This window comes from Bos taurus, chromosome 25, assembly GCF_002263795.3.
Source record: "Bos taurus isolate L1 Dominette 01449 registration number 42190680 breed Hereford chromosome 25, ARS-UCD2.0, whole genome shotgun sequence".
Taxonomy (NCBI): Eukaryota; Metazoa; Chordata; class Mammalia; order Artiodactyla; family Bovidae; genus Bos; species Bos taurus.
The window spans coordinates 37123013-37150426 of record NC_037352.1 but is presented as its reverse complement, the minus strand read 5'-3'; the positions used below and the strand labels follow the sequence as shown (position 1 = coordinate 37150426).

General features: G+C 47.0%; 1 protein-coding gene across 1 annotated transcript; it reads right to left on the bottom strand.

The window, feature by feature from the left end:
• Positions 1–264: 264 nt before the first annotated feature.
• Positions 265–27414, bottom strand: KPNA7 (karyopherin subunit alpha 7). The gene is made up of 11 exons (NM_001163947.1): positions 27301–27414; positions 23065–23153; positions 21001–21126; positions 17455–17537; positions 16765–17033; positions 15310–15392; positions 13523–13786; positions 11505–11738; positions 9539–9721; positions 5388–5534; positions 265–476 (listed from the first exon to the last, which is right to left on the bottom strand). The coding sequence occupies exons 2-11, from the start codon at positions 23128–23130 to the stop codon at positions 363–365; spliced, it is 1569 nt and encodes a 522-aa protein (NP_001157419.1). The 5' UTR covers positions 23131–23153; positions 27301–27414; the 3' UTR covers positions 265–362.

Sequence of the window (27414 nt, the reverse complement as noted above, 5' to 3'; positions counted from 1 at the left end):
CCCACACAGCCTTCCCTGCAGAACGTTCTGTATGAACAAGCCTTACCTGACAAGGAAAAGGGTCGGGGATCCACAAATAAATATAAAAAATACTGGTCAAACCATACCTACGACTCACCCAAGTTTGTCTGGGGAGCTCTAGGCCGCCCTACTCTGAAGATCTTCTTTGAAGATCCTGAAAGGGAACCGCTAAGCCACACGCACTTAGGAGATGGATTCCATGTGGCTTTCGGGCACAAGTGGCTTAATTGCATCTTTGATAGATGGAGGTGAAAATGTGGAAAATTTTATTAACGTTCAGTTTTAAAAGCTTTACGCCTGTGGTACGCCAAGGGGAAGGGGTTTTCTTAAAGAAGTGAGTCTTAGGGTCTGGGTCCCGGTTTAGGAGTTGTGCAGCAGTGGTATGTGTTTGTTAAGTCCTTCAAGAATTTGTGATCTTGGTCCCGGGCTCGAAAGGCTGTGACAGTTTCTTCTTCCTTCGGGGGAGAAGAGACACTGTTATACCTCCAGGCTCTCAGCACATTATCCCTGCACGATGGACTCCTTCACATCTTCTGTGGATTCGCATTTGCTCTGAGTCAGCCTTGAGGTTCTCCCAGAGGAGAGATCAAAGGAGAGAAGCCTTGAACTATTTCTCCAGATGGACCTTAAATACAGTCTGTGTGTGTGCATCCCATAAAAGGTACCATCTCACACCACGAAGCAGACAACTCAGTGGCTTAGAAATTCACACCCACAGTAGACAAATCACACTGCTTTGCAACCACCATCATCTGTCTCCAGAGTATTATCATTTCCAGTCAAAACTCTACCCATTAAACAAGGCAGCATTCTCTTCCCCCTCCCAGCCTCTGGCAACCACTGTTTGACTTTCTCTCTGTGAACTGGACCACTGTGTGTCCCTCATGTAAGGGGAATCATATAGTATTTGCCCTTTTGTGTCTGGCCTGTTTACAAAACCAGTTTGCTATATAGAGCATTAACCTTATAGTGAGTAAGGATACAATAGGTATAGATAGCTATTACTTCTAGATCAGAAGTCTTTAGGAGCCCTTATAGGGCTCTCAAGAACTGTCTCCTTTTTAAAGGATGAGTTTCCTAATTATATGGTTTTCTTAGGAGCCTTTAACCCAGAAGATGCTAATCACTGTCCCGGGTCATTTCTCCTTTGAGAGCATCCTCGTGGTCCCGAACTAAAATCAGCTACCTCTCATTAGGAAGAACCACTAACCTGGTCATATTGATTGTATAGCTCTGGATTTTGCTAATGATTCAAGTTTGACATTTAACAGAGTGTAACCCCATGTTTACCTGGCCACTTAACGTTGATCTCACCTTCCTCAAACGAGAAACATCTAATGCAAAACTACAGAGCGTCAGTGAATCTATGACAAAGGAGGCAACACTATACAGTGGGGATAAGACAGCCTCTTCAATAAATGGTGTTGGGAAAACTGGACAGCCACACACCAAAGAATCAAACTGGACAACTTTTTCATACCATGTACAAAAATAAACTCAAACTGGATTAAAGGCTTAAAAGAGCTGAAACCATAAAATTTCTGGAAGAAATCCAGACAGCATGCTGCTTGACATCAATCTCAGTAACATGTTTTTTTGATAGGTCTCCTCAGGCAAGGGAAACAAAAGCAAAAATAAGAAACAAATGGGACTATAGGAAAAGAAAAAGCTTTCGTGTAGCAAAGGAAACAACCAACCAACAAAATGAAAAGGGCTGACTACTGGATGGGAAAAGATATTTGCAAATGATATATCTGATATGGGGTTAATATCCAACACACACAAAGAACTCAAACACTCAACATTAAAAAAACTTGAACACGAGTGGGTCGAAGACTTGAATAGACTTGTCCTTCCAAATGAGACATACAGATGGACGACAGGAACATGAAAAGATGCTCAACATCTAATCATCAAGGAAATGCAAGTCAAAACCACAGTGAGATATCACCTTATATCTGTCACAATGACTTATCAAAAAAACAAAAAGTGTTGGCGAGGATCTGGAGAAAAGAGAACCCTTCTGCAGTATTTGTGGGAATATAAATTGGTGCAGCCACTGTGGAAAACAGTATGGAGGTTCATCAAAAAAAAAAAAAAAGAAATCAAAAGTAGAACTACCATATGATACAGCAATTCCACTCCTGGATATATAGCCAAAGAAAATGAAGGACTGATGCTGAAGCTGAAGCTCCAACACTTTGGCCACCTGATGCATAGAGCCAACTCATTGGAAAAGCCCCTGATGCTGGAAAGATTGGGGGTAGGAGGAGATGGCGGTGACAGAGGATGAGGTGGTTGGATAACATCACCGACTCAATGGTCCTGAATTTGAGCAAACTCTGAGAGATAGCAGAGGACAGAGGAGACTGGCGTGTGCAGTCCATGGGGTCACAAAGAGCCAGACACGACTTAGTGACTGAACAACAACAATCTGAAAAGATCCATGCACCCCGTGTTCACTGCAGCGTTATTTATAATAGCCAAGATACGGACGCAGCCTAAGTGCCCATCAATAGATGAATGGATAAGAAGATGCAGACACTACTCAGCCGTAAAAGGAATGTAATCTTCTAATCTGTGGCTACATGGGTGGACCTAGAGGGCACTGTGCTGACTGGAGTCAGACAAACACGAAGACTGTGACTTCACTTATATACGGGATCTACAACACAAACACACACAACAGAAACAGTACAGGTACAGGGAACACGCGACTGCCTGAGGGGGTGAAAGAGATGGGCGAGGGGGATCAAGAGGTACGAACTACTAGTTACAGTAAATGAGCCGTGGGATGAAATATACTAGTTACAATATAAATGAGCCATGGTATGAAATACACAGTGTGGGGAACAGAGTCAGTGACTATGCGGTATCTCCGTAAGGCAACAGATGGGAATTAGGCTTGTTCTGATTTCTATACATTTAAAAATGTATAGGAATATCAAATCACTGTATCGTGTAGCAGGTGCTAACACAGTGTTGTAGGTTAATTACCTTCAAAAACAAACTCACAGAAAAAGAGATCGGATTTGTGGTGACCAAAGGTGGGAGTGAGGGGAGAGGAGAATTGGATGAAGGTAGTGGGGGGATTGGGGGCAGGAGGAGAAGGGCACGACAGAGGATGAGATGGCTGGATGGCATCACCGACTCGATGGACGTGAGTCTGGGTGAACTCCGGGAGCTGGTGATGGACAGGGAGGCCTGGCGTGCTGCGATTCATGGGGTTGCGAAGAGTCAGACACGACTGAGCGACTGAACTGAACTGAGTCTTAAGGCATAAACTTCCCATTATAAGATAAATAAGTATAATGAGTATAATACATATAGATAAGGATAATTAACATGAGTAATGTAATTAGCACTGCCATATGTTACATGTGAAAGTTGTTAAGAGAATAAATCCTAAGAGTTCTCACCACAAGGAAAAAAATTTTCTTTTTCTATTTCATATCTCTGAGATTATGGATGTTCACTAAACTAATTGTGCTAATCATTTGAGGATGTATGTACATCAAACCTGGAGAAGGCAATGGCACCCCACTCCAGTACTCTTGCCTGGAAAATCCCATGGATGGAGGAGCCTGGTAGGCTCCAGTCCATGGGGTCGCTAAGAGTCGGGCACGACTGAGCGACTTCACTTTCACTTTTCACTTTCATGCATTGGAGAAGGAAATGGCAACCCAATCCAGTGTTCTTGCCTGGAGAATCCCAGGGACAGGGGAGCCTAGTGGGCTGCCGTCTATGGGGTCGCACAGAGTCGGACACGACTGAAGCGACTTAGCAGCAGCAGCAGCAGCAGTACATCAAATCATTATGCTGGACACCTTAAACTTACACAGTTCTCTGTCAATCACATCTCAATAAAACTGGGAGAAAGAAAACAATGGGATACTACTTCATACACATTAAAATGGCTATGATTAAAAAAAATACAAAGAAAATAGTTTCACAAAAAAAACACACAAAAAAGTAAAACCAAAAAGAAGAAATTTAAAAACCACAGAAAACAAGTATTGATGAGAATGTTAAAAAAAAAAAAAAAAGGGAAACTGTGTGTGTTGATGTAAAATGGTACATCCACCATGGATAACAATATGGTGGTTCCTCAAAAATAAAAAATAAAGAATTACCATATGATCCAACAATTCCACTTCTGGGTATATACCCCAAAGAAATAAAAGGAGGAATTCCAACCTATCTGTACTCCCATATTCATAGCAACATTATTCACAATAGACGAAAGGATAACCCAAGTGTCCATCCATAGATGACTAGATAAAATGCGGTATATCCATATGATGGCATATTATTTAGGCTTAGAGGAGGAAACTTTGATACATTCTACAACATGGATGAACTTTGAGGACATTATGCTAAGTGAAAGAAGTCCGTCAGAAAAGGACAAATACTGTGCGATTCTACTTCCGAGGTGCTTAGTGCTTAAATTCAGAGATGGAATATGAGATGGTGGTTTCCAGAGCCTGGTCGGGGCAGGGGGTAATAATTGTTTAATGGGGACAAGTTCTGGAGATGGTTGGTGATGGTGGCCGTACAAAAATGTGAAATGTACTTAATGCCAGTGAACCATACACTTAAAAATGATTTAAACAGTCAATTTTATGTTACATATGTTTTACTACAATAAAAAGTCTGTAAAAGTATCTAATGCTATCTGATCGTGATTCCCTGCTCCTATAGAAAACTTAGGAGCCTTTATTATAGAGTTCATTCCCAAACATCCTATTCTGGAAAGAGACAATTTGTTGTTGCTGTTGTTCAACTGCTAAGTCATGTCTGACTCTCTTGCAACCCCATGGACTGTAGCCCACCAAGCTCCTCGATCCATGGAGTTTTCCAGGCACGATTACTAGAGAGGGTTGCCATTTCCTACTCCAGAGGATCTTCCTGACCCAGGGATCAAACCCACACCTCCCACATTGGCAGGTGGCTTCTTTACCACTGAGCCATCAGGGAAGCCCAGAAAGAGACAAAATACAATTAAAGAGCAAAATGGTTGTTCAAAAGCTGGCCTCCCTTCGTTGTTTGAATTTCTCAGTACAAAGTCACTTTAACATCATACTCCTTTACTCTCCCTCCCCCAGAAGAGGCAAGTAGGGAAAAATAACAAAAAACAAGAGTGAGATTCTACACCAGAGGAGGTAGGACAAGCGCCTACGAGATTAAAGGGGTCTGGAAGCTTCCTAGGACCAAGAAGCTGCCACTCAAAGGTGGACCCCATAACACGGAAGGGAAGAAACTCAGGGCCGAGTCATGAGACAAGCCTGCCTGTCCGTCACCAGCTTCCTAGGAACAGCCCAGGTACCGGCCAGGTGATCACCTGCACAGGAGGTCTGGGCACTTACCTCGGAGAAGTGTCTCTCGATAATGTTCAGTGCAGTCAGGGCGACCTGATGGTTCTCGTGAAGTTGCAGAGCCTCAATTCTATCAAGCCCACCGAGTCCTTCTATCAGCAGACACATGTTTTCCTTCTGAGAAATCTTCTCCGCTGCCTGCAGGTGATATAAGAGTGAGACTCTGGACCGAAGCCCTTAGGACACGGGGCTTTACCTCAGTGGAATCAGACCAAAGCCGCCCAGTGGGCTGCTGCAGTGTTCTTCTCCCAGATTGAATCAAAACTGCATTGTCTTCCTCTCATTTGGGGGTAACTGTCATCTATCTATTGAGATTTGTCTTCATTGCACAAAATTCAGTATTTTTTTTTTCTGAATATGCCACCACCCATACACACATGGCTGAACACTATTTTGTAGGTATCCCCTTTCTAATTGGGCTTCTCTGGTGGCTCAGATGTAAAGAATCTGCCTGCAATGCTGGATACCTGGATTTGATCCTGTTGGGAAGATCCCCCGGAGGAGAGCATGGCAGCTCACTCCAGTATTGTTGCCTGGAGAATCCACACGGACAGAGGAGCCTGGCGGGTTACAGTCCATGGGGTCGCAAAGAGTCGGACACAACTGAGTGACTAAGCATACCCCTTCTAATTAATGGAGACTGTTTTAAAAACAGAGAAAAGAATGTTCAAGTGATGCTACATAAATGCAGATGTTCTGGCCCTGTGCTCCCTGGAAAGCCTTGAGAGGTCAGGCAGGAGACCCTCGGTAACAGAAGCCACACCATGGCAGCTAGTGAGGTCCCTGGAAACACGTGATGGGACTGGATTGAAGCCCGTGCTGATCACTGGATTTCTCATCCACGGGCATTCACTCACTCATCATTTGTATGTACACTTGGGCAAGGGCCACAAAACTATCAATAAAGGTGAGACACAGAGAAAGCCTTTTCCCAACTCAGACTACCAGGGGAGACAAGAATTGCCATAGTACAGCAAGCCGTGATGGGAAAGAACATAAAAAAGGGTGTATATACGGGTATAACAATCATTTCGCTATACAGCAGAAATCAACACAATGTCAATCAGCTATACTTCAATTAAAAAAAAAAAAACAGAAAGGACAATAGAGTAAGTGTCAGAGGTTTAAGTTATAGAAGATGTGCACAAAAGGCTTGGGAAGTACCCAGTTCTTAATGACCAGCACAGTACCAGGGTCCATCACAGAATAATGGCATCCCCTAGAGAAGGAAGGGTAAGGACAGAGTTCTGAGGGAACAAGTGCTGCGTATCGAGAGGAAGCATCACTACAGTGTACGCTCAGTTGTCCGATTCTTTGCCACCCCAGGGACTGTAGAGCCTGCTAGGCTCCTCTGTCCATAGAATTTTCCAGGCAAGAATACTGGAGTGGGTTGCCATTTCCTTCTCCAGGGGATCTTCCCAACCCAGGGATCAAACCCACATCTCTTCGAGGAAAGGAGTAGTTCACCTAAGTAGAATCTTTGAGGGAAGCGCAGAGAGAGAAAGAAACGACTTTGTCATCCTGTAGGACTCTGCTGGCTATTACGTGAGCAGTAATAAACACACACACAAAACTTCCTGTGGATCAAATTCAATATTGGTTAGGCCATAATTTATCTGATGGGAGCCTGCACTTTTGTCTAAGTCTTGATACCTTCTAGTCCTCTCTGTATGTCCAGAGTGAGCTCTTGGCTTTGAGTAAAAGAAACAGAGGCAGGAACCAATGTGCTAGGTTAGTCTCTAAGAAAACTGGGAAGTGGGTGATGACCTAGAGCAGGAGGAGCCCTGGAGAATTCTGGACTTGGACAGAACAGCAGATGGCCCCCAAGTTACTGCAAAGAACCTCAACTGTACTCTGCTGCCCACCTGAAGCATCTTCTATCTTATCCTGATCTTTCTTACTGTCCCATGGGCCACCACTGGATACAGGGGCTTCACTGGTCCTCCAGATGGGACGTGCCCAGACTCCTCCCAAGAAAAAGACCCCAAGTGTTTCATTCAAATGAATGAGATAAACAGATTTCTACAGGTCCAAGTGCGCTTTCACACGTTATACCCAACCCTGCCTTGTTATTGCTTTTCCCTCATTAAGTCCTGCCCACCTCTCTGTGACCCTACGGGCTGCAGCACCCCAGGCTCCCCATCCCTCACTGTTTCTCAGAGTTCCGTCGGATTCGTGTCCAGTGAGTCGGTGATGCTATCTAAGCGTTTAATTCTCACCGTCCCCTTCTCCTTTTGCCTTCAATCTTTCCCAGCACCAGAGTCAGCTTTGCTACTTTTCCTGCTGGCTGCCAAGTCTCTAATCTGATTTGCTCAAAGTCTTAGTGTCTAATTGGGCTGTTTCCAATCCGTTTTTGACTGGGGTCAGTTCTTTCTGGGACAGTTGCATGAAAAGTGCTTTAAGTGAGCTTTTTAAAGGAGTCCTCTGGTGTTACTTTGAACCTTTTCAAATGGCTCCGTCACATAAAAAAGACCTTCACCAAATGAATAAAGCCAGACTCTAAGATGGCCTGAGATGATCCCTGCCTCCGGGATATTCATTCCCTTGTGTAGCCCCTCCCATGCTGAAATGGGGTCATCTGTGTAACCAATAGGATGTTGTTGACATGACCTCCTTCCTAAGTCCTACAAGACATTGGGGCTTCCACCTTGCTAGAAGGTGGCAGATAGCTTGCTGCAGGGGAAGACAGCAGCTACGATGGAAGGGCACTCAAGCAGTCCCAGGCAACCCATGTGGTAAGAAGAACTTTCTAGGCAGGTAATCGAGTCTTCATGGAAGCTGATTCTTCAGCCTCCATCAAGCCTTCAGATGAGACTGCACCCCCGTTTCCATCTTGAACTTCTAAGACCCTGAGCCAGAACCATCTGCCTCAGATCTAAGCTGCCTCGATCCCTAAACCCAGAAACTGTGTGAGACAATGTTTGTTTTAAGCCACTAGAGGGGTAATTTGTTGTTCAGTATACAACTGACACAGATAGTATGTAAATATTGGCTTAGCTCACCTTTATTTCAGAAATAAGAATTCTCTAGAATTATCTCCCAGAGAAGGCAATGGCACCCCACTCCAGAACTCTAGCCTGGAAAATCCCATGGGCGGAGGAGCCTGATAGGCTGCAGTCCATGGGGTCACACAGAGTCGGACACGACTGAGTGACTTCACTTTCACTTTTCACTTTCATGCACTGGAGGATGAAATGGCAACCCACTCCAGTGTTCTTGCCTGGTGAATCCCAGGGACGGGGGAGCCCGGTGGGCTGCCGTCTATGGGGTCACACAGAGTCGGACACGACTGAAGTGACTTAGCAGTAGCAGCAGCAGAATTATCTCAAGGCTTTGTAGTCCATTTTCCCAACCACGCAGCTAAGCGGAAAGGAACTCTAGTACGGTCCCTCAAGGTCTCTCCTTCCTAACATCCTGCTGCTTCCTCCAAGTATATTGTTTCCTCTTCTAGAAGAACCAGCCATCTGACTCATTGACTGTTTCTTCCTTGCTTCGAACCTTTGGTTAGTTTCTCTATCTCACTCAGACTAAGTCCACCTTCTCTCACAGACCGTCCGTGCTCTGGCCCCTGGATATCACGAGCCTGTCTCCCAGGACCTTCCACCCTTTGACTCTCTCTGGCCACATCCCCATCCCTGCTTTTTAAGGTCTCCTTCACTTAGAGACCACTTTCCCAGGTGCCCACAAGACTCACTCACTTCTTTCAGGCCTTTACTCAAACGTTCTTCCTCATTGAAGTTTCTCCAAACTATTGCATCTAAGAGACCACCATGCCCTCCCCACTCTGGGCCATCAGTAACTACCCCTCCATCAGATATATTCTACCGGCAACTCTCTATTCAATGCGTCTGCTCCTCGCCCCCCTAATACATAAACTCTACGGGACAAGGACTTTGCTTTGTTGTTTCCTGACCATCTAAAACAATGCAGGCCACCGAGACACTTCTGGGGGAAAACGCAGATGGTGGACCTTCACTGAAAGGCCTCTTGTCCTGCTATCCATCGGATGTGTGGACAGAGGGTGGGGTGGGGGGTGTGGAAGCGCAGAGGAAAAGAGAATCCTAGTTAGGTTTTTAGAACCAAATGACACGTCTTAATGCAGAGACTGTTATTTAGAAACCAACCTGCTCAGAACAGCTCACCTGGAGGATGAAAAAGAGAACGTCGAGGATGATGATAACCATTTTGTTGTCTGGGATGGTGAGGAGATTTATGAGCGGCTCCAAGACTCCAGCCTGGACAAGCTGGATCAACTGCTCCACGGAGCCCCCGGTTGTGAAGTTAGCCACCGTCCAGACAGCCTCCTTCTGGACTTTAAACTCTCCCTGCACAAAGAGAACATTTCCATTCTTTACAGATTCCGAAGAATCTAAATACAGGGATACGGATGTGGTTCGATTCCTAGGGACGCTGGGCTATCTATTCCTGGGACTCTACGTGCAATTCACACCGAGTCCCTTGGTAACCTGCCTTTAGTTTTTGAAAAGAAGATATCATCTTTGAGAAGCCAAGAAGGAAGGAAGGCAGACTCATGTAGGGTCTTCGAGGGAGGTTCTACATTCAGACAGGCTCATTTCCTCGCGTCAGGTTATAGGAAAAACAGAATCAACATCAACCAATACAGGTAAACAGTACCGATCAGGAACGACACCTGGGGTTTTAAGATTATAGTGACTCGTGTCTACATTTCTAGTCTTTCTGCCCCAGTAAAACTTTGCACAAGAAGCTCCAGAGCTGAGCACACCACCCGGTGAGGACACAGGAAAGCCACTGAAATCTCACTCAGTGCATCCCTTCCATTTAAAAAAGCACTTGGGGCTTCCCTGGTGGCTCAGTGGCAAAGAATCTGCCTGCCAAGGCAGGGGACACAGGTTTGAGCCCTGGTCTGGGAGGATTCTATGTGTCAAGGAGCACTAAACCTGAGCACCACAACTACTGAGCCTGTGAGCCGCAACTACCGAATTCCACGCACTCGAGAGCCTGTGCTCTGCAGCAACAACAAAATGAGAACAACACAACGAAAAGTCCTCGAGCTGCAGCTGAAGAGTGGCCCCCGCGCGACACAACTAGAGATGAGCCCATGCAGCCAAACAGACTCAGCAGAGCAAAAAACAAAAAGAAGCAGTTGGCTCAGAGAGATGGGATTCATTTATCAGGGATCCTTCTATCCATTTACAGGAGGAGTTAGTCCCACGTTATGGCTGGGGGAAACTGCAACCTCAGTTTAGACCAAAGCAAAAAAAAAAAAAAAAAAAAACCACTAAAATAACACGGCTGCAAGCAAGTTATAGTTCAAAAGGCATGGTTTAAAAAAAGATCACTCCTTGATTTCCAACTAGATGCTTCTGACTAGAAGAACTGGGTAGGACGCAGGAAGGAAGCATCTGACAGACTGGAAGATGCCATGGCTTGGGTAGCACTCCTGGCTTAGTTTTCCATACCTAACGCACACCTGGGGACCCACCAGTCAGCCTGACATTAACCTCCCTCCCCAACCCGAGGTCACCACTCCTGACCTGTTTCCCAAGTTGATGGTTTAAACACAGCTCATCCACTAAAAGGTGACAAAAAGAAATGCTGATGGTAGCAGTTGTCTTGGGGAAAGGAAGTGGGAATCAGGAGGAAGAAGGAAGCTTTAGTGTATTTCTCCTAGTATATCTGGATTTATGCTTTCATCAATGGGATTTTTATACTGAAAAGGCACGCCCTTTCTTCAGTGTATAACATCACCATATCACAACCCGATACGTTTTTTCTCCGAAAACAAAACGAAACCAAATCTCCTCCCATTTTTGCCAAGGAAAGTAGGTGGCACACTTTAACACTAGAGATGAGCCAGTATTTACCAGCTCAATATTTTTCTGGATATTTGAGCTGTGGGATCACCTTTTCATTGACTTATTAAGTCTTCTAAATTTTTAATGGGCTATCCAAAGTGGCATGCCCCCCTTTTTTTTTTCAGGGAGAGTTAGGAAACTAATGTTTTGTAGATTTGTCATGCTCTCAATTAATTTTGCCTCTCAGTCTACATCTGAACACCTAAAGGAGTTGAACACATAGCCCAATGCAAAGTAGCCTTGTGTCAGGGATGCCGCGTGGGCCACTTACGTTTTTTAGCACGGCCACCAAGGGAGGCAGGGCGCCACAGGCGATTAGCCGCTGGATGTGTTGGCGGGGCCCAGCAGCCACGTTGCTCAGGGCCCAGGCTGCCTCCTTCTGGATGGAGGGGCGGGGATGCGTCAGCAGCTGGGGCAGCACACCCAAGATGCCCGCGTCCAGGGCCAGCTGGGTCTGGTGGTCCGTTCCTGTGACAATGTTGCCCACGGTGCGGAGAGAGGGGGTCTGGGGGACCAAGGTGAGACGTGTAACCAACGCTGCACATTTGTCATCACGGAAGATAACCATCGCAGCAAACTCCACACCCTCCCAAACGTTTGTCGCACTGTTCGGATGGTTTTCCGGAAGCCTGTGAATAATGATTCTATCCGTGATCCTCATCCACTCAGTGCATCCTTGGCTGTTCACATAGTTTAAAGGTACTTGTCAGTCTCCCAGTAGTTTCAGCCCAAGTGGGTCAGAGGTCAAGTGATACATTTCCCAAACCGTGCTGTCCTTTTCACATCCTTATATTGGGAAAGTTGCTAAACTGATGGTCATCTTTATAATGTAATAATCTCTACTAAATTTGTATCTGGCATAAATACCAAACTTCCTTTAATTAGAGCCAATGAAGTCCCAGTGGCATTTTGGGGATGTATTCATAAAGGTCTCTCAGTATCTCTGAAGGTCCCTAGGATGCGTCTATGTTTGGACTCAAGACAACCGTCCTAGGAAGGCCATGGGTGCATGTGTGCGTACTCAGTAGCTCAGTCGTGTTCAACTCTTTGTGACGCTGTGGACTGTAGCTCACCAGGCTTCTCTGTGCAAGGGATTCTCCAGGTAAGAATACTGGAGTGGGGTGCCATTTCCTCCTCCAGGGGATCTTCCCAACCCAGGGATCAAACCCGGGTCTCCTGTGGCTCCTGCACTGGCAGGTGGATTCTTTACCACTGAGCAACCTTGGAAGCCCAGGAGGGTCGACTGTGGGTTTATTTTGGTTTCTCTGTACCATGGTGACAGCCCATCAACAGTTCTAGAATCTTCCTAACCTATCACACTAGGTATCTGCTACTCCAGTGAGAGGTGGTAAGTAGTGCCACAGGCCAAACACAGCCTTGCCAGTCTGCTGCATTTGGGCCCCAAGCCCCCATGATAAACATTCTAGAAGATGTCTTCACACCTTCATGCCCTCAACACTATCCCCAAACTAGCCTTGACTTCTGAGCAACGATACACTCATCTCTGAATGGATGATCGCAAAGATTGCATAATACACAATATTAGGCATAGAAATCAAAAGGGGTACCCGTACTTCAAACTACACGTCCAGTGAAGTACATTATGCAAGTGACGTATGTCACAGAGTCATGTGTTTGATGTTGGCTTTACTTACTCTCCACCCATACCTAACGTAGTCTAAGGGAACCAACTGGGGACAGGATAAGGGGGAACTTTTATACTTGAGTAAGAAAATCAAATGTTACAAGCTTTACATTAAAATGTGCACAGACATACCCCAACTTGTTAACATCTACATGCAGAGACCAGTAGAAGGAAAGGCCATAAAAGACTAGTTCACTAGGGACTTTCCTAGCAGTCCAGGGGGTGTGGGTTCGATCCCTTGCGGCCAAAGATCCAAAACATAAAACAGAATATTGTAACCAACTCAATAAAGACTTTAACAATGGTCCACATCAAAAAAAATTCTCAAAACAGAATACTTCATTAGGTGGAGGGATTATAGGCAATTTTAATTGGTGCTTTTCTATCTTTTCTAGTTATCAGATTAAGAGAAAGTAAGTCATTGAATATCCCCACGATTTTGGATCAAAGTTGATTCAGATCTTTAGTTACAGAGTAGCAGAGACCAGGGAAATGCAGAGGACCAGCTTTGTTCCAGGTAAAGGATGAATACCAACAGGGAAAGACTGGGGGGTGAGGAAGAAGAGAACCTGCTCAAGTGATGACGACCCGCGAACTCTAACCTGAAGGCCCCTACGGAGACCAATGGGACCCGGGACACTTACCAAGATGTTGAGTTCCGAGCTGCTCATAAGCTCAACCAGCCTGGGCAGGACCCCAGTGTCCACCACCTGGCCGATGCGCGCATCGCAGCCATCGGTGAGGTAGGACAAGGCCCAGCAGGTGTCCGAGAGGACCTCTCTGTCTGGGTGCCCCAGGAGGTAGAAGAGGGCAGGCAGCATCTGCTTCACCGCGTGGTCGGAGGGGTACGGGTTCTTGTTCCGGCACAGGTTGGACAGGGTCCAGGCGATGTTGCGCAGGAATGGGACCTGTAACGAGGAGACTGCCGCTAGCACTAGGTAGGAAGGAAGAAGGAAACATGCCCACGGCAACGTGTCCCAGCCACCCTCGATCAATAGTATTGACCCGTAGGAACCAAAGCATTTGAGCTTCAAACAGGAATTTGTTCTAGGCGATAAGCCCTGGAGGGGTGCAGAGGAGGAGCTTTGTTTTTATGTTGTGGTTTGTTTTTTTAAACTAGAGAGCAGCCCCCACTTGCTGCAAGTAGAGAAAGCCCTCGCAAAGCAACCAACACCCAGCACAGCCAAGAATAAAAAATTCATTCATTCATAAAAAAGCAAGCAGCTGGCCAGTTTAGACTTGGCTGAACTCTGCTCTGGCTGACCTCGCCGGGCTGGAGGATACATATGTATGCGTCATCTAGACAGGCACAGCTACCTTCCCAGGGTTGCTGCAATGGTGCCTCTCACTGGCTTCAACTTAACCTGTACAACTAAGGCTCCGATTCCTTCTCCCCTTTACCCTCCCCATATCTCTAAAAGGAGGGTCCTCTAAACAACCTAACCTGAAACCTGGGGGCAATAGTCGCTTCCTTCTGCCTCCCGCTTCTGTGCCCATCACAGCAGCAAGCCAGGTCCATGTGCCCCTCCACCTCCCTCGGCTCTAATCCTCTGACTGCAGCCAGGGGGTCTTTCTGGAAGACCAGGTCACTTCCCTTCCTGCCATGACATCCACCCAAGGCTTCCTTTTGCCCCCAGACTGACGTCTAAGTCCCTCGCCCCTCCTGCCATCCATCTTGCACTGTTCTCTGCTTGCAAGCTCCCTTCGTCATGCCAGCCTTTTTCCAGCTCAACATATCAGGTTCTCTCACCTTGAGGGCAGGGTATGTAGCCCCTTATTTTTTTAAATAGACTTATTTTTCTCTCTCTATTTGGCCATGCCAGGTCATTTGCTGCAGGTGAGATCTTTATTGCAGCATGTGGGCTCCAGTTCCCCAAACACAGATCAAACCCAGGTACCCTGCATTGGGAACGATGAGTCTCAACCACTGGGCCACCACGGAAGTCCCTCCCTTGACATTCAGAAGCAGCCTTCTCATTTTTGTTTAAGGCAAATCTAGAACCCAAATTTCATTCCTAACCCAGAGAGTCCTCTACTGTTGCCAAAGCAATCCACGTGGACTCTAAGCTTCGAACCTAGACCCTATTTTACTACCCAGGAACAGTACCGGGGAGCCACTAATTCTTTCTGTGCCCCTTGAATAGAGAGCTCAGTCATCATCTTTTGCAGGATTGTAAGTTTAGAAAAACTTCCAATGGATCTCTTCCAACCTCCACCCCCACTCCAAAGAAAGATCAGCACTGCCTTGAGGACAAATGTGAATCAGCCTCTCCCCACAGTGACACCCAGTCCGAGGCCTTGTTCCTCATCACTGCTGCAAGGGGCCGGGCAGACCACATGGCCTAGCATTGGTTTGGAAGCACATTTCCCATTTCCCAACTTTGGGAACTTGTGTACCGAGCTAGTGAACTTCATCAAAGAGACACTCAACTGGTATGCTTGACGAAACCAGGGTCAGCAGATGTGGAATGGCATCACTCGCGATAACATTGTCTCTGAATTCTGGTCCATCACCTACAAATAGATAAGAACACAACACTCTAAGAGGGAACAGAGAGAGTCCTGGGGTGGGTGACAAATTCTTCAAAAGGCTCTGCAAGTGGTGAGAAGCCAAAACTCATTCCTGGGTTAGGCAAGCAGATAGTATAACCATGAACTAGACCCCTGGGTCTCCAACATGTTGGTTGAGTAGGTGGTCTGATGTGGAAAACAGCTACCACACAGCAGGGATTGCTAGAAGCATGGTCTCTGGGCCCATCAAGGAGCCAGCCAACCAGACCCGGGGAAGTGCGCTCTAAATGTTGGCGGCATTTCACAGCATGGTTCTCAGGAGACAAAGGCCACTAGAGACCAAACTGTCTTCCCAGAAGGCTTTGGCAACTCCCGAATGCAACTCAAAACAAAGTCTGGGAGACAGATAGATGCCAGCCATCAGCTATCTGCTACTCGGGCTAGAAGATCAACTTTAGACCCTAGACACCTCAGCTCTTCAACCATCAGGCAAGGCATAAGCTACATGACACTACATCACCCGATTTTGCCCGTTCCTGACTGCACCGAGCAAAACGAGAGATGAAATCTCTGTAATAGATGCTTTACTTCTGTGAGTGTTTAAAAGGCAGACTTATTTTATATCCTGTTTGCTAATCCCATCACGCAAAGTCCTTGGAGGTCTAATCACACTGTTTGTTTCTGCTGATGTGGTCATGGAGAACTGTTGACTCTCTGAACTTGAAATTGCTAATATTTGGTTGATTTTAATTTGTCAAAACCCTGAGAGGCCCAGTTGAGTTTTTCCCCCCAGAGACATCATATTTATATTCAGCCTGGGATCCTGGATTTTCCACCCCAGCAACCCTCATCCCCAGCTTGTGCTTTCTCGGGCCATGCAGGGAGTACAGCATCCAGTACTAAATCCGTGAGGCCGATCTTAGGATCGTGTTTTCATAGGGAGAATTTTCCCCTACACTGAGCAAACATTTGTGTGTGTGTTCCCTGGGCAACTTTCACTGAAGGTAGAATTCTTTTACGGTCCTGGGTGATGTAAGGGTCTGTCAGAATATCCCCAGCCTGCATGAGCAGTGTCAACAGAGATTTGTCTTTTGTTCCTGAAGCCACTAGGCCCTGAGGCTGTAAGACTCCAGTCTTGGCAGAGGTCCCGAAGCAGCCTGGAGCTCCAGAACACAGCACGTCACCTAGTCTCAGCTTCAGGTTTTGGCCTCTGAACTTGACTCAGTTTCGGTAAAGCCCGTTCTACTCCTGCCAGCGTTGCTAGGTAGTTGTATACTCGAGAATGTCTGATCTACAGCATTCCCCAAAGAGCTCCCCTGGCGTGCCACATGCCCGGCCCACTGTTTTCTTAACTCCCCGGTGGGGAGAGCCTCACCTGCTATGTTCCCGAGGGCCCACACGGCCTGTTCACACACAGTCATGTGAGGGGAAGACAGGAGCTCAACCAGGGGCTGGATGGCACCCCCGACCACAACGGCGCGAGTCAGCTCTGAGGCCCCTGAAGCAATGTTGGTCAGAGCCCAGGCTGCCTCGAACTGCAAGCGGGGGTGAAGGGACGACTTCAGGAGCTCCACCAGCCTGGGGATGAGTCCCGCATCCACGATCAGCTTCAGAGGAGGGTTCTTCTCCCGGGACAGCATTTTCCTTTGCAGTGTGAGAGCAAAGAAAGACAAGAACATATCCTGTGAGTCAGGAAGGGAGAAGCCCCTTTATGGATGTTCTTGGCATTCCTAACTATCCAATAAGACAAACGGCTGGGCCAGAGCCCCTTCGGATCCTCATGCTCAGCCTATGGTGCTTTGCGGGGAGGAAGCAGCATTTTTAGTTATCATCTATGAGCCGCCATTTCTGCAGAGGCCAATTTAAATGAAGCCATTCGTCTCTGACAACACTTGCATATCTTAAGCTGTTCTCAAGGACAGTGTAGAGGAGCAATTCCATCTCACTTTTGGAAGGGCCCGCTTTTTCCTACATCGTGTGGGTATTTCGCCACTGTCAAGAGACCAAAGAGGCCAGTGGAATCTGGCTAGGAACCCGTCAATGATACAAGTCTGTTTGGTGATACCTGGCTGCTTGGGTGGCCTGGAAACATAGTTCTGGATCTGAGGCATTGACACCACTGATTATTTCTTGCAGGGTGAGGCTGACCTGTATAAGGAGACACAGATTCAAGTCAGAGTCTCTGCCAAAAGGAACCATGGTCATCTAGTCTCGCCATCTATCTGATTAGAAGAAGCTGGCTTGAGCAGAACATCTCAAGCTGCATGCTGGTCTGTATTAGGAGAGGGAAGAACTCTTGGTGGTCTCACAGGTCTCACGGATTCGTGGGACACTTCCCATGCTCTGGGGGAGAGGTAATTCCTAATATCACTTGGGTCCCCAGAGCCTTTTACTCCCATACGAGCTAGTGGGAAGCTAGTGGGACTTCCCTGGTGGTCCAGTGGTTAAGAAGCCACTTGCCAGGACAGCAGACATGGATTTGACCCCTGGTACGGGAAGATCCGGGCTTCCCTGGTGGCTGGCTGTAAAGACCCTGCCTACAATGCAGGAGACCTGGGTTCGATTCCTGGGTGGGAAGAGCCCCTGGAGAAGGGAATGGCAACCCACTCCAGTTTTCTTGCTAGGAGAATTCCATGGACAGAGGGGCCTGGCAGGCTACAGTCCATGAAGTCACAAAGAGTTGGGGACGACTGAGCAAACACTTGGCACTTTTCTCTTTTCCACTTTCAGGAAGATCCCACATGCCCCGGGCCACTAAGCCTGTGCACGCAACTGCTGAGCCTGCGCGTGCCCTGGAGCACGTGCTCCACAAGGAGAAGCCCGAGCACCGCCGAGAGCAGCCCCCTCTCGCCACAACTAGAGGAAGCCCATGCAGTGCACTGAAGACCCGCTGCAGCCAAAAGGAGGACGTGCTAGGGACGTCAGCAAAAATGGCAGAGTCAGGACCTCAAAATTCTCTTCCACAAAAGCAACAAGAAACCTGAAAAATGGAATCAACTTTTCTACAACTCTGGAAACTGACCAAAAGTTTGCAGCAATTTGTTTTATTCAAGCTCAAATGGATTTACTCAAGAAAACTGTCTAACTCCCAGGAAGAACAGCCAGGACTGCAGCATTTTGCCGTGCCTTATCCCCACCCTTCCTCCCCCAGCTCCGTGGGCGCCTTAAAAACCAATAGCCCAGCAGGCACTGGAGGAGGCAGAACAGGCTGGTTCTCCCTTAAAACCTCATTCCCAGAGAGTTACTATTTGATCCTTCTGGTGGTTTCCTGGGAGATCCCATTTGTAAGATTCTATTTTATTGGGCTCGGACCTCACATAAAGAAAAAAGTCTTTTTCCTGGAGGTTATTTGTTAAAAACAATTCAAGGAAGTGGTACAAATTTGCAGTTGCTTGGGGTGAGAGGGGGTTAGATAATAGTTGGGGGCAAATAATAGACTAACTACACATTTTTTTTGCGCGGGGGGGGGGGGGGGGGGGGGGGTGCTGTGCTGCATGACATGTGGGATCTTAGTTTCCTGACCAGCAATCAAACTGGTACCCTCTGCAGTGGAAGTACGGAGTCCTAACCACTGGACAACCAGGAAATTCCAAGAGACATACATAAGATTCAAAGGCAAAAAAGAGCTGAAAGGAAAGGAACCAAAAACAATATACCATGCAAACAGCAACCAAATGGAGCTGGAGTGGGTACACTAATATGAGACAAAACAACCTTTAAGACAAAAGTTATTAAGGACAAAGAAGGACATCTTATAATAACAACAGGCAATTTACCCATTAAAAGATATAATAGTTATAAAGACCTATTCACCTAGCAACAGAGCCCCAGACTATGCACAGCAAAAACTGACAAAATTGAAGGGAGAGAGAGAGAATTCAACAACAACAGCTGGAGACTTGGAACCCCGCACTCAGTGGATGAACAACCAGATGCACTATCAACAAGCTAACAGAAGACTTAAACATCACTGCAAGGCAATGAGACCTGGCAGACGTCTACACCAGCAAACAGAATGTGCATTTTTTCCCAAGGGCACATGGAACATTCTCCATGATAAACCATATATTACGCCATAAAACATGTCTCGGTAAAAGACTGAAATCATGCAAAGTATATTCTCTAGCCACAGTGCAATGAAATTAAAAACAAATAATAGAAAATGTGGGGACTTCCAGGGTGTAGTGGTCAACAATCCACCTGCCAAGGCAGGGGACATGGGTTCCAATCCTGGTCTGGGAATATCCCACGTGCCATGGAGCAGCTAAGCCTGTGCACCAGAACTGTTGAAGCCTGCATGCCTAGAGCCTCGGCTCTGCAGCAAGAGAAGCCACCTCAGAGAAATCAGCGTGCCACGACGAAGGGGAGCCCCGACTTGCCGCAACTAGAGAGAGTGAGCTCAGCAACAAAGACCCAGTGTGGCCAAAAATAAATAAATAAAATTTTAAAAAGGCATTAAGTCTTTAAGAAAAAGAGAAGAAGAAAATTTGGGAAAAATAGATTTGTTAAAATTAAACAACACACTCCTAAATAACTGATGGAAAACCACAAGGAAATTAGAAGATAGTTTGAGACGAGTGAAACAGACATACAATAAACCCAAACTGATGAGATGCAAGTAAAGCAGAGCTTGAAGGGAAATATGTGGCCATAAATGCACGTATTACATTGAAGAAGTAGAAAACCGTCAAACCTATGACCTATCTTCACGCTTTAAAATATGAGACATAAAAGATAAAAAAAAATAATCAGAGAAAATTAAAATTTTTGAAAAATAGAGTGGAAATAAATTAAACAGAATGAGAGACTAGAAAAAAATTAAAACAAAAAGTCGGTTCAAAAGAGCAATAAAGATGACAAATATTTAGCTAGATAGACCAAGAGAAAAATAGGTAGGACTCAAGTGACTAAAACCAGGAATAAAATTGGGAACATAACTACCGAATTTACAGAATTAAAATTATAGACTCGATAAACAGAGTACACCAACAAATTAAATGATCTAGATGAAAGAGACAAATTCCAAGAAATCCAAATCACCAAAGGTGACTGAGAAAATCTGAAGAGACCTATAACAAGAAACTGAGTTACTAATTTTTTAAAATTTCACAAAGAGAAGCCCAGACACAGAAAGTTTCACTGGTGAACTTTCACAAACATTTAAAGAAGAAATAACCATATGGGCCTGGAAGTCATCCCAGGATTTGCTTTGAGGGAGGCTGAGATGGATGGAGAATGGAAGAGAGATGACAGCACTCAAGTCCGAGGTAAGACTTGACAAGTCGAGTAACTAGATGCCTCTACTGAGAGAGAACCTTCGTGACCCCTCACTCCGTTTCTGGCTGAATGGAAGCAAGTGAATTTTCATTGAGAAGCAGCACCTTCTCTATCTCCTGTTAGAACATAGATCCCAGACTCATGGCCACAAAGATAATGACATTTAGCTTTCTGACAACATCGGTTTAGCTCTAATGACCATCTCTCTACTCCTTTCCTTAAAGGGCCTCAGTTAGAACTTGCAAGTTCTCAATCAAACATTTTAAGGGCAGAGAAACTTACTAAGGACATATTTTTACACCCAACTGCTCTAAATGCCATGTTCCCGACGTACCCCTTTGGTCTGCTGATCAGAAGGGTCAAGTGAGACATCAGTGATGTTCCTCCTCTTCAAGGCCTGCTCATCCTTCTTGGCTTTCCGGAGCTCCAGGCTGACTGCAATCCTCTGCTGCCGCCTCGCCTAATGAGGAAAAGAAAGAATGGGAGCCCTTAGAGCTGGGGGTGGGGTGCAGGTTGCCACCACAACTAGTCTTCAGAACACACTTCAAAGTATCTGATTTCACATTTCAGCAACAGGCTGAAGAGTTCAGATCGCATAGCTGGTCAACAGTCAACTCGGTTAACCTCCTTGGCTTCCTCCTCCTACACCACCTCTAGAGAGTCAGTCTTCCTCCCAAAGTGAAGGAAGTTTATGTCTGCCCATTGACAGGTACAGAGACATCTGAGCTGGACATTCCATTGCCCTAAATCTGAGTGCATCTTCACTGGTGATAATTAGCTCCAGAAAAGCAGGTTTGGGCCTGCCTGCTGCGGGCACCCACGTGGGGCAGGGGCCTGAAGGGAGCACCTAGACCCCAGACGGCCTTGACCATTTCCGCTGCTGGGTATCAGCCTATAGGTCATTCAAGCCTTGATGCAATCCCAAGAGTTTTACTTGGACACCAGAGGAAGGAGATGGAAATTCTAAAAAACAAACCAAAAAACAAATTCTTTTCTTCTTTTATTGGGCAAAACTCGGACTTCACAGTATTCAGAGTCCTGGGGAAATGATCTAATCTTTATGGATAGATGAGTTTGGGGTTGAAGACTTTAAAATATTGATTATAAGGAAGTCAGTGTGTATTAGATACTTGAGGTTCTTTAAAGAAGCTATTTAATCCTTTCTTGAAAATAGGGTCAGGGGGAATTCCCTGGTGATCCAGGGGTTAGGGCTCAGCAATTTTACTTCTGGGCCCCTGGTTCAGTCCCTGGTCTGGGAACTAGGTTCCCACAAGCCACATGGTGCGGCCAAAAAAAAAGAAAAGAAACCAGGGTCACTGTGGTGTTCTCTGGAAGGGCGGGGACACACTGGGGGCCTGGGGAGCCAGCTGCCGTGCTGGCCCATCAGTGGCCCTCCCCCAGGGAGGGCGCTGTACCCTCGGTTTCTATCTTCTCATCTCCTGACTCTTCCCCCTGCTGTCCACAGAGAGTTCCATTCCTATGTCCTAACTGGTTTCCTTTAATCTGCGGTGGTCTTGGAAGACAGACAAGCCACATTTGTTGGAAGGGCATAAGTAAAAAGAAACTGGCTTGGGATAGTGTCCTAACTGGGGAGCTGTGACCCTGTGCTTTCCTTGTCCCCAGCTGCCTTTCAGATTCCCAAGTCACAGCCAACTTGATACGTCAGTCAAGATACATAGACATAGGACATAGAGCTAGATAGGAAACTTGGAGACCAGAGAAGAGCTGAGTGAGGGCTAGATTCACACACAGCACAGACTCCCTGGCCCAGGCCTCACGCTCAGCCCAGTAGAGAAAGCAGCCTGGACCTTTCACTCCTGAGTCCTATTTCTTTACGAGGCATGCTTGTCGATACTTGTATTTCCAACATCTCAGCTCCTTGGTGAGCCCCCTTGACATGCAGAGCTGCAGGTAAGCATCTATATGCCAGGCACTTGATACTGCTACCCAGACCCTTGGAGGTAGGTTATCAGCCCTGTTTTATACATGAAGAAACTGATGGTCTAAAGTTTAATAGTTTCAAGACCACATGGAAACCCTAATTTGAGTCTACAGTTGTCCAACAAAGTCCACGAGGCTTGATCCTCCCCACCTTCAATATTTTATTATGAAATTTTCAAACATACAGAAAAGTTAAAAGGATTATTCAATGAACATCCATGCACTTACCCACAAAGAACACTCAGCAATACTTGTTTGGTTACCCTATCTTCTCCCACCCTTCACTCTATTTTTAATGCATTTCAATCATATGCCTTTTCTTTCTTTGTGTGCAGTATGTGGGATCTTAGTTCCCCAACCAGGGATCAAACTTGCGATCCCTATAGTGGGAGCGTGGGCTCTTAACCACCGGACCACCACACTCACCCTGACAGATAAGGCATTCCTTCATACTCACAGATGCATCTTTGCCCCGATACTTAAATTTTCTCAGCCTCTCTTCCGGAGCATCCAAAGTTGGCATATTGACTGGAAGAAGTAAAGTACCTGTAGGGAGGACAGTTTCAAAGAGATTTTCAGGGCCCAGTATGTGGTTACTATGTTAAAGCCATTTAGACTCTAAGCCCTTAAAGGCCCCGCAGCACAACAGGGAGCAGACTCAGGAGGTCAAGCATCCATAGGCACCACATACCAGCTGAGTAAGTAATGAGCATCATGGGAGTTCAGAGGGGACCAGCCCAGGGTTGCAGGGGTAAGGGAAACGTACTACTTCTGGGGACAGTTTGGCTTGAAGTTTATTCTGACGGCTAGGGTAGGCTGGAAACAAAGCACAGAACCCTTCCACGTGGCTGGGTCCAAGGACTTCTTTCTGTACAGAATATATGTACAGGATGCGGAGGAGCCCGAGCAGGCTATGACATGGAGATGGTCTTCTCCTTCCACACGGGCACATTTAGGACTTTATTTAGCACAACCCACTCCTAATTCTCGGGAAGGCTTCCTCCACCAGGTCCCGCCCATGGTCGTCTCTCACCCACACCCTGGCAACTGCCTCCGCTCTCTTCTCCCTGCTTCTACTACTGCTGTGTTCCACTCTGTTCTCGACACAAAGCCACACAATCTTTGAAAAAGAAACCGACCGTGTAATTTCCCCCACTTTTTTCCCCCTACCCTCTACTGGATGCCCACTGATCTTGGAAGAAAACTCAGATTCACCAAGATGGCCACCCTACACAAGCTGGCCTCAGCCTCCTCGCCCCAGCAACTCTTTCCTGTGTAAGAAGCCAAGTATCCTCTCAATCGGTCTGTTTCATTTTCTCCACAGCTTTTACCATCGCCCAGTATTTTCTCATTTGTGCATCTTCCCCTCCAAACTCCCAAGGACAACAGGACCGTGAGTGTCTTGGGTACAATTCCTCAGCCCCTGCACAATGCCTGGCATGCAGTAATATCTGTTGGATGACAGCAATGAGCAATAAGCTCACAAAAGGAGTTGGCCCTTCATTAGAGGAGGTTATTCAAATTGGGCCAACATTGGACTTTCTACAGGGCAGTATGGAATGACCTTTCTTACAAGTGTGCAGTGGATATCCATCTAAGTATGTAGGATGGTCTGGACTACATTATACAGAGAGAAAACCGGACGAAGGCAACCAACAGACTTCTTGAGAAGATAACAGCTGGGGATAATTTTGCTGAGAATGACTAATATAGTCTTATCAACTTGGATGGGATGGTGTAGACAACTTGGAGAATTCTGTAAGTAAGGAGAGAGCCAAGGAGAGAGAAGAGGAATTCTGAGTGAGAACTGAGCAAGAATTGAGTCTTGGTGACACTGGTATTACAGTCCAAGAGCACAAGGCTGTTCTGCATGGCAGTAAAGAACAATTGAACTGTGGTGTCAGAGAAGACTCAAGAGTCTCTTGGACTGCAAGGAGATCAAACCAGTCAATCCTAAAGGAAATCAATCCTGAATATTCACTGGAAGGACTGATGCTGAAGCTGAAGCTGAAATACTTTGGCCACCTGATGGAAAGAGCCAACCCATTAGAAAATACCTGAATGCTGGGAAAGACTGAAGGGAGACGGGGACGACAGAGGATGAGATGGTTAGATAGCATCACTGACTCAATGAACATGAATTTGAGCAACTCCAGGAGATAGTGAAGAACAAGGAAGCCTGTTGTGCTGCAGTCCATGGGGCTGCGAGGAATCAGACCCAACCTAGCGACTGAACGCACACAGACATGTGTAAGTGAATAACTTTGCTGTATACCCGCAACTAACATAACATTGTGAATGAACTGTATGACAACAACAAAAAAATTAATGAAGTAACATTAGCAGTAAGGGAGAGAGAGCCCTCTTCTGCAAGTGGGGAAATCATCTCAGGCACCATTTGCCAAAGTGCCCGCAGCGGGTAGGCCCCGGAGCCAGGAATCAGCCTAGGTCTGACTGCCAGGCCATGGTTTGGTTCACTGAGCTTTGCAGCCGATAATCTGTAACAAAATCAGATTGGGAAACACCAGGTCTCCACCGTGGCTGGCCCCTGACATGTGGGGGAGATGTTGGAAAATAGGAACGCGCACGTTTTAGGCAATGGAAATAGCAGAGGCCGCTTCTGAAACGCTGTGTTACCACCTCATTGCTGCATGTCGCTGTTAACTGAGCCCCGCCAGCTCAGTTCGTGAGGCTGTCTGAATGTGCACAGGAGGCTGGTTTGGTACACGGGGATGAAATGCTTTTGCTTCTGGGGAGACCCAAGGCAGGGCCTCATTCTAGGACTGTTGCCATGGTAACCATGCATCCTTCTGCCACATCCCAGAAGGTATGGCCGTAAGGTACCTGGGAAGTAGCGGGTTTAAGATGGTCACCACTTTCCTTCAAATCAACTGTCAATGGGGATTCCCCAGCAGCCCAGTGGTTAGGACTCCGCTATTTCACTGCTGTGGGTTCGATCCCTGGTGGAGGAACTAGGATCCTGAAAGATGTGAGGTGCAGCCAAAAAAGAAAGAAAACAAAAATCGAGTGGAAGGCCAATATCAGATGGCATAAGGAGATAAAGCTCGACTTCAGATCAGAGTCCTCCCCTCTCCCCAAAGCAGTTTGAAAGTCACAGATGTGGCCATGCCACTTCATCTGGGGACGTTCTGCAAAGCCAGCTGCAGAGCCAATCCTTCTGGCTTTCACAAGCTTCCCTCCTCACAGCTCAAACGTGCTTCCTTCCCCTCCCATGGCTATTTGTAGCACCAGGAGCGCTGGCTACGCCATCATCCTTCACCAGGAGGAGGAGAACACCAAGCTGGAGGCTTTGAATTAGGGGCCAAAGTCAAAGTCAGTACCTTTCTTCACTCAGTCTCCAAGTTTGAGATCCAGAGAAAGCCTAACTGGTTACTTAGGCAAACATCACCCATTTGGGAGGGGGCTGATACCCCTCCCCTCAACCTTAGGCCACACAGTATGAGACCCCTTCCCTGGATGTCAGGTGGCAGAAACCCACCTAAGGGACCCTCCCAGGCCATGTTTAATTAATGGCACTGAGTTACTTTCTCTGGTTGGGGCGTTGTAGGCCATTTGGTTTTTTCTATCCTTTCCTAGATAGATCTAGTCAAGCTTTGCCATTGAGCATCTTTTGTGAACCCAGAACCGTTTTAAATTAAGATATGTCTCATCACCCCAGGCTTGGCTTCTGCAAGTACAATTTTTCTGATTCTAAATTAACGCATGTTCACAGCTTCAGAAAATGAAATACTTCAGAAGCATAAAGAGCATTAACTCCCAATAACCCCACTCCTCCCCCAAGTTAACCTTTAAAAACCCACACCACCATCCTCTAAGCACCCTAGCTGCTCTGCTCGAGCCCCAAGGTGCTGACTACAGGAGGGGAGCCAATTACAGACACAGTTAGCGACTCGTTCATTTCTCCACTTCGTCTGTACCAGGGATGTCTTTTGATGTGTTCAGATCTACATCACTAACAGCTGCTTCTTCAAACAAAGTGGGATTTAAGTGAAAACCATGCATTGGGTTGGAGAGAGGGAGGTTTATTCTCCAGGAAAGACTGAGCCAACCTTGACCCCAAGGTCTGCTGGGGCTGGAGTGGGGCCCCAGGGTTGGGGGGAGGGTCTCCAGTTCCAGGGACCACCCCCCTCCGCATTCACTCCAGGCTGGAGTCAGGGAGCCACATAGCCAGGCTTCCCTCCAGTGCCCACCCTGACCAAGATGGAAGGCACGTGTCACAGCAAGAAGGAGGCAAGCGGCCAGGCCTCTCCTGTGACCCACCTCCAAGGCTGCAGAAGGCTTTGTTCCGCAGGTGAAAACTTCTGAGGGGTATTTCCGGGACGGGGACACCAGAATACAGGTCTGCAGGCTACTGTGTGGTTGATGCAGCCCCAGGCACCCTGCCACCCCCCACCACCTGAGCTCTGCAGGGTGAGCAGCCCACAACAGTCACCACCCCCTCCCACCCCTTCTGAAAACAAGCCAAGAGCCACTCGCCACAGCATCTGCCAACCAAGGCTGAAGTTCGACAGGGAAAGGCCCCGCCTGGGCCTCCTGGGAGCCACCCCTCGGGGCAAACCACCGGCTTGGCAGAGGACAAAACCGCAGCAACCTCTCCAAGGGCCCCCAAACTGCCTCTAGTGTCCCGGTGCCCTCACGCACAGAGACAAGCCTCCAGCCACCCATCACTCACCTGGTAGTGAGCCACGGTCTCCAGTCTGCTGGTCGGCCTTAAATGCCCTCAGCAGGTGGCACGTGTTGGGGGGGGGCGTTTGGTCCCACCCTACAGCTGGTTCCTGACCAATGC

Bases quoted from the DNA above. Each gene is read 5' to 3' on its own strand.
- KPNA7 (NM_001163947.1), bottom strand. From the start codon at position 23,130: ATGCCAACTTTGGATGCTCCGGAAGAGAGGCTGAGAAAATTTAAGTAT. The intron at 13,787-15,309 runs GTTGAGTGTCTC...TCCTCGTTACAG, and splicing joins TGGTTTCGTCAAGCATACCA to GTCCCATTCCTGCGCAACAT. The intron at 477-5,387 runs GTAAGTGCCCAG...TCTCCCCCGAAG, and splicing joins TCGAGAGACACTTCTCCGAG to GAAGAAGAAACTGTCACAGC.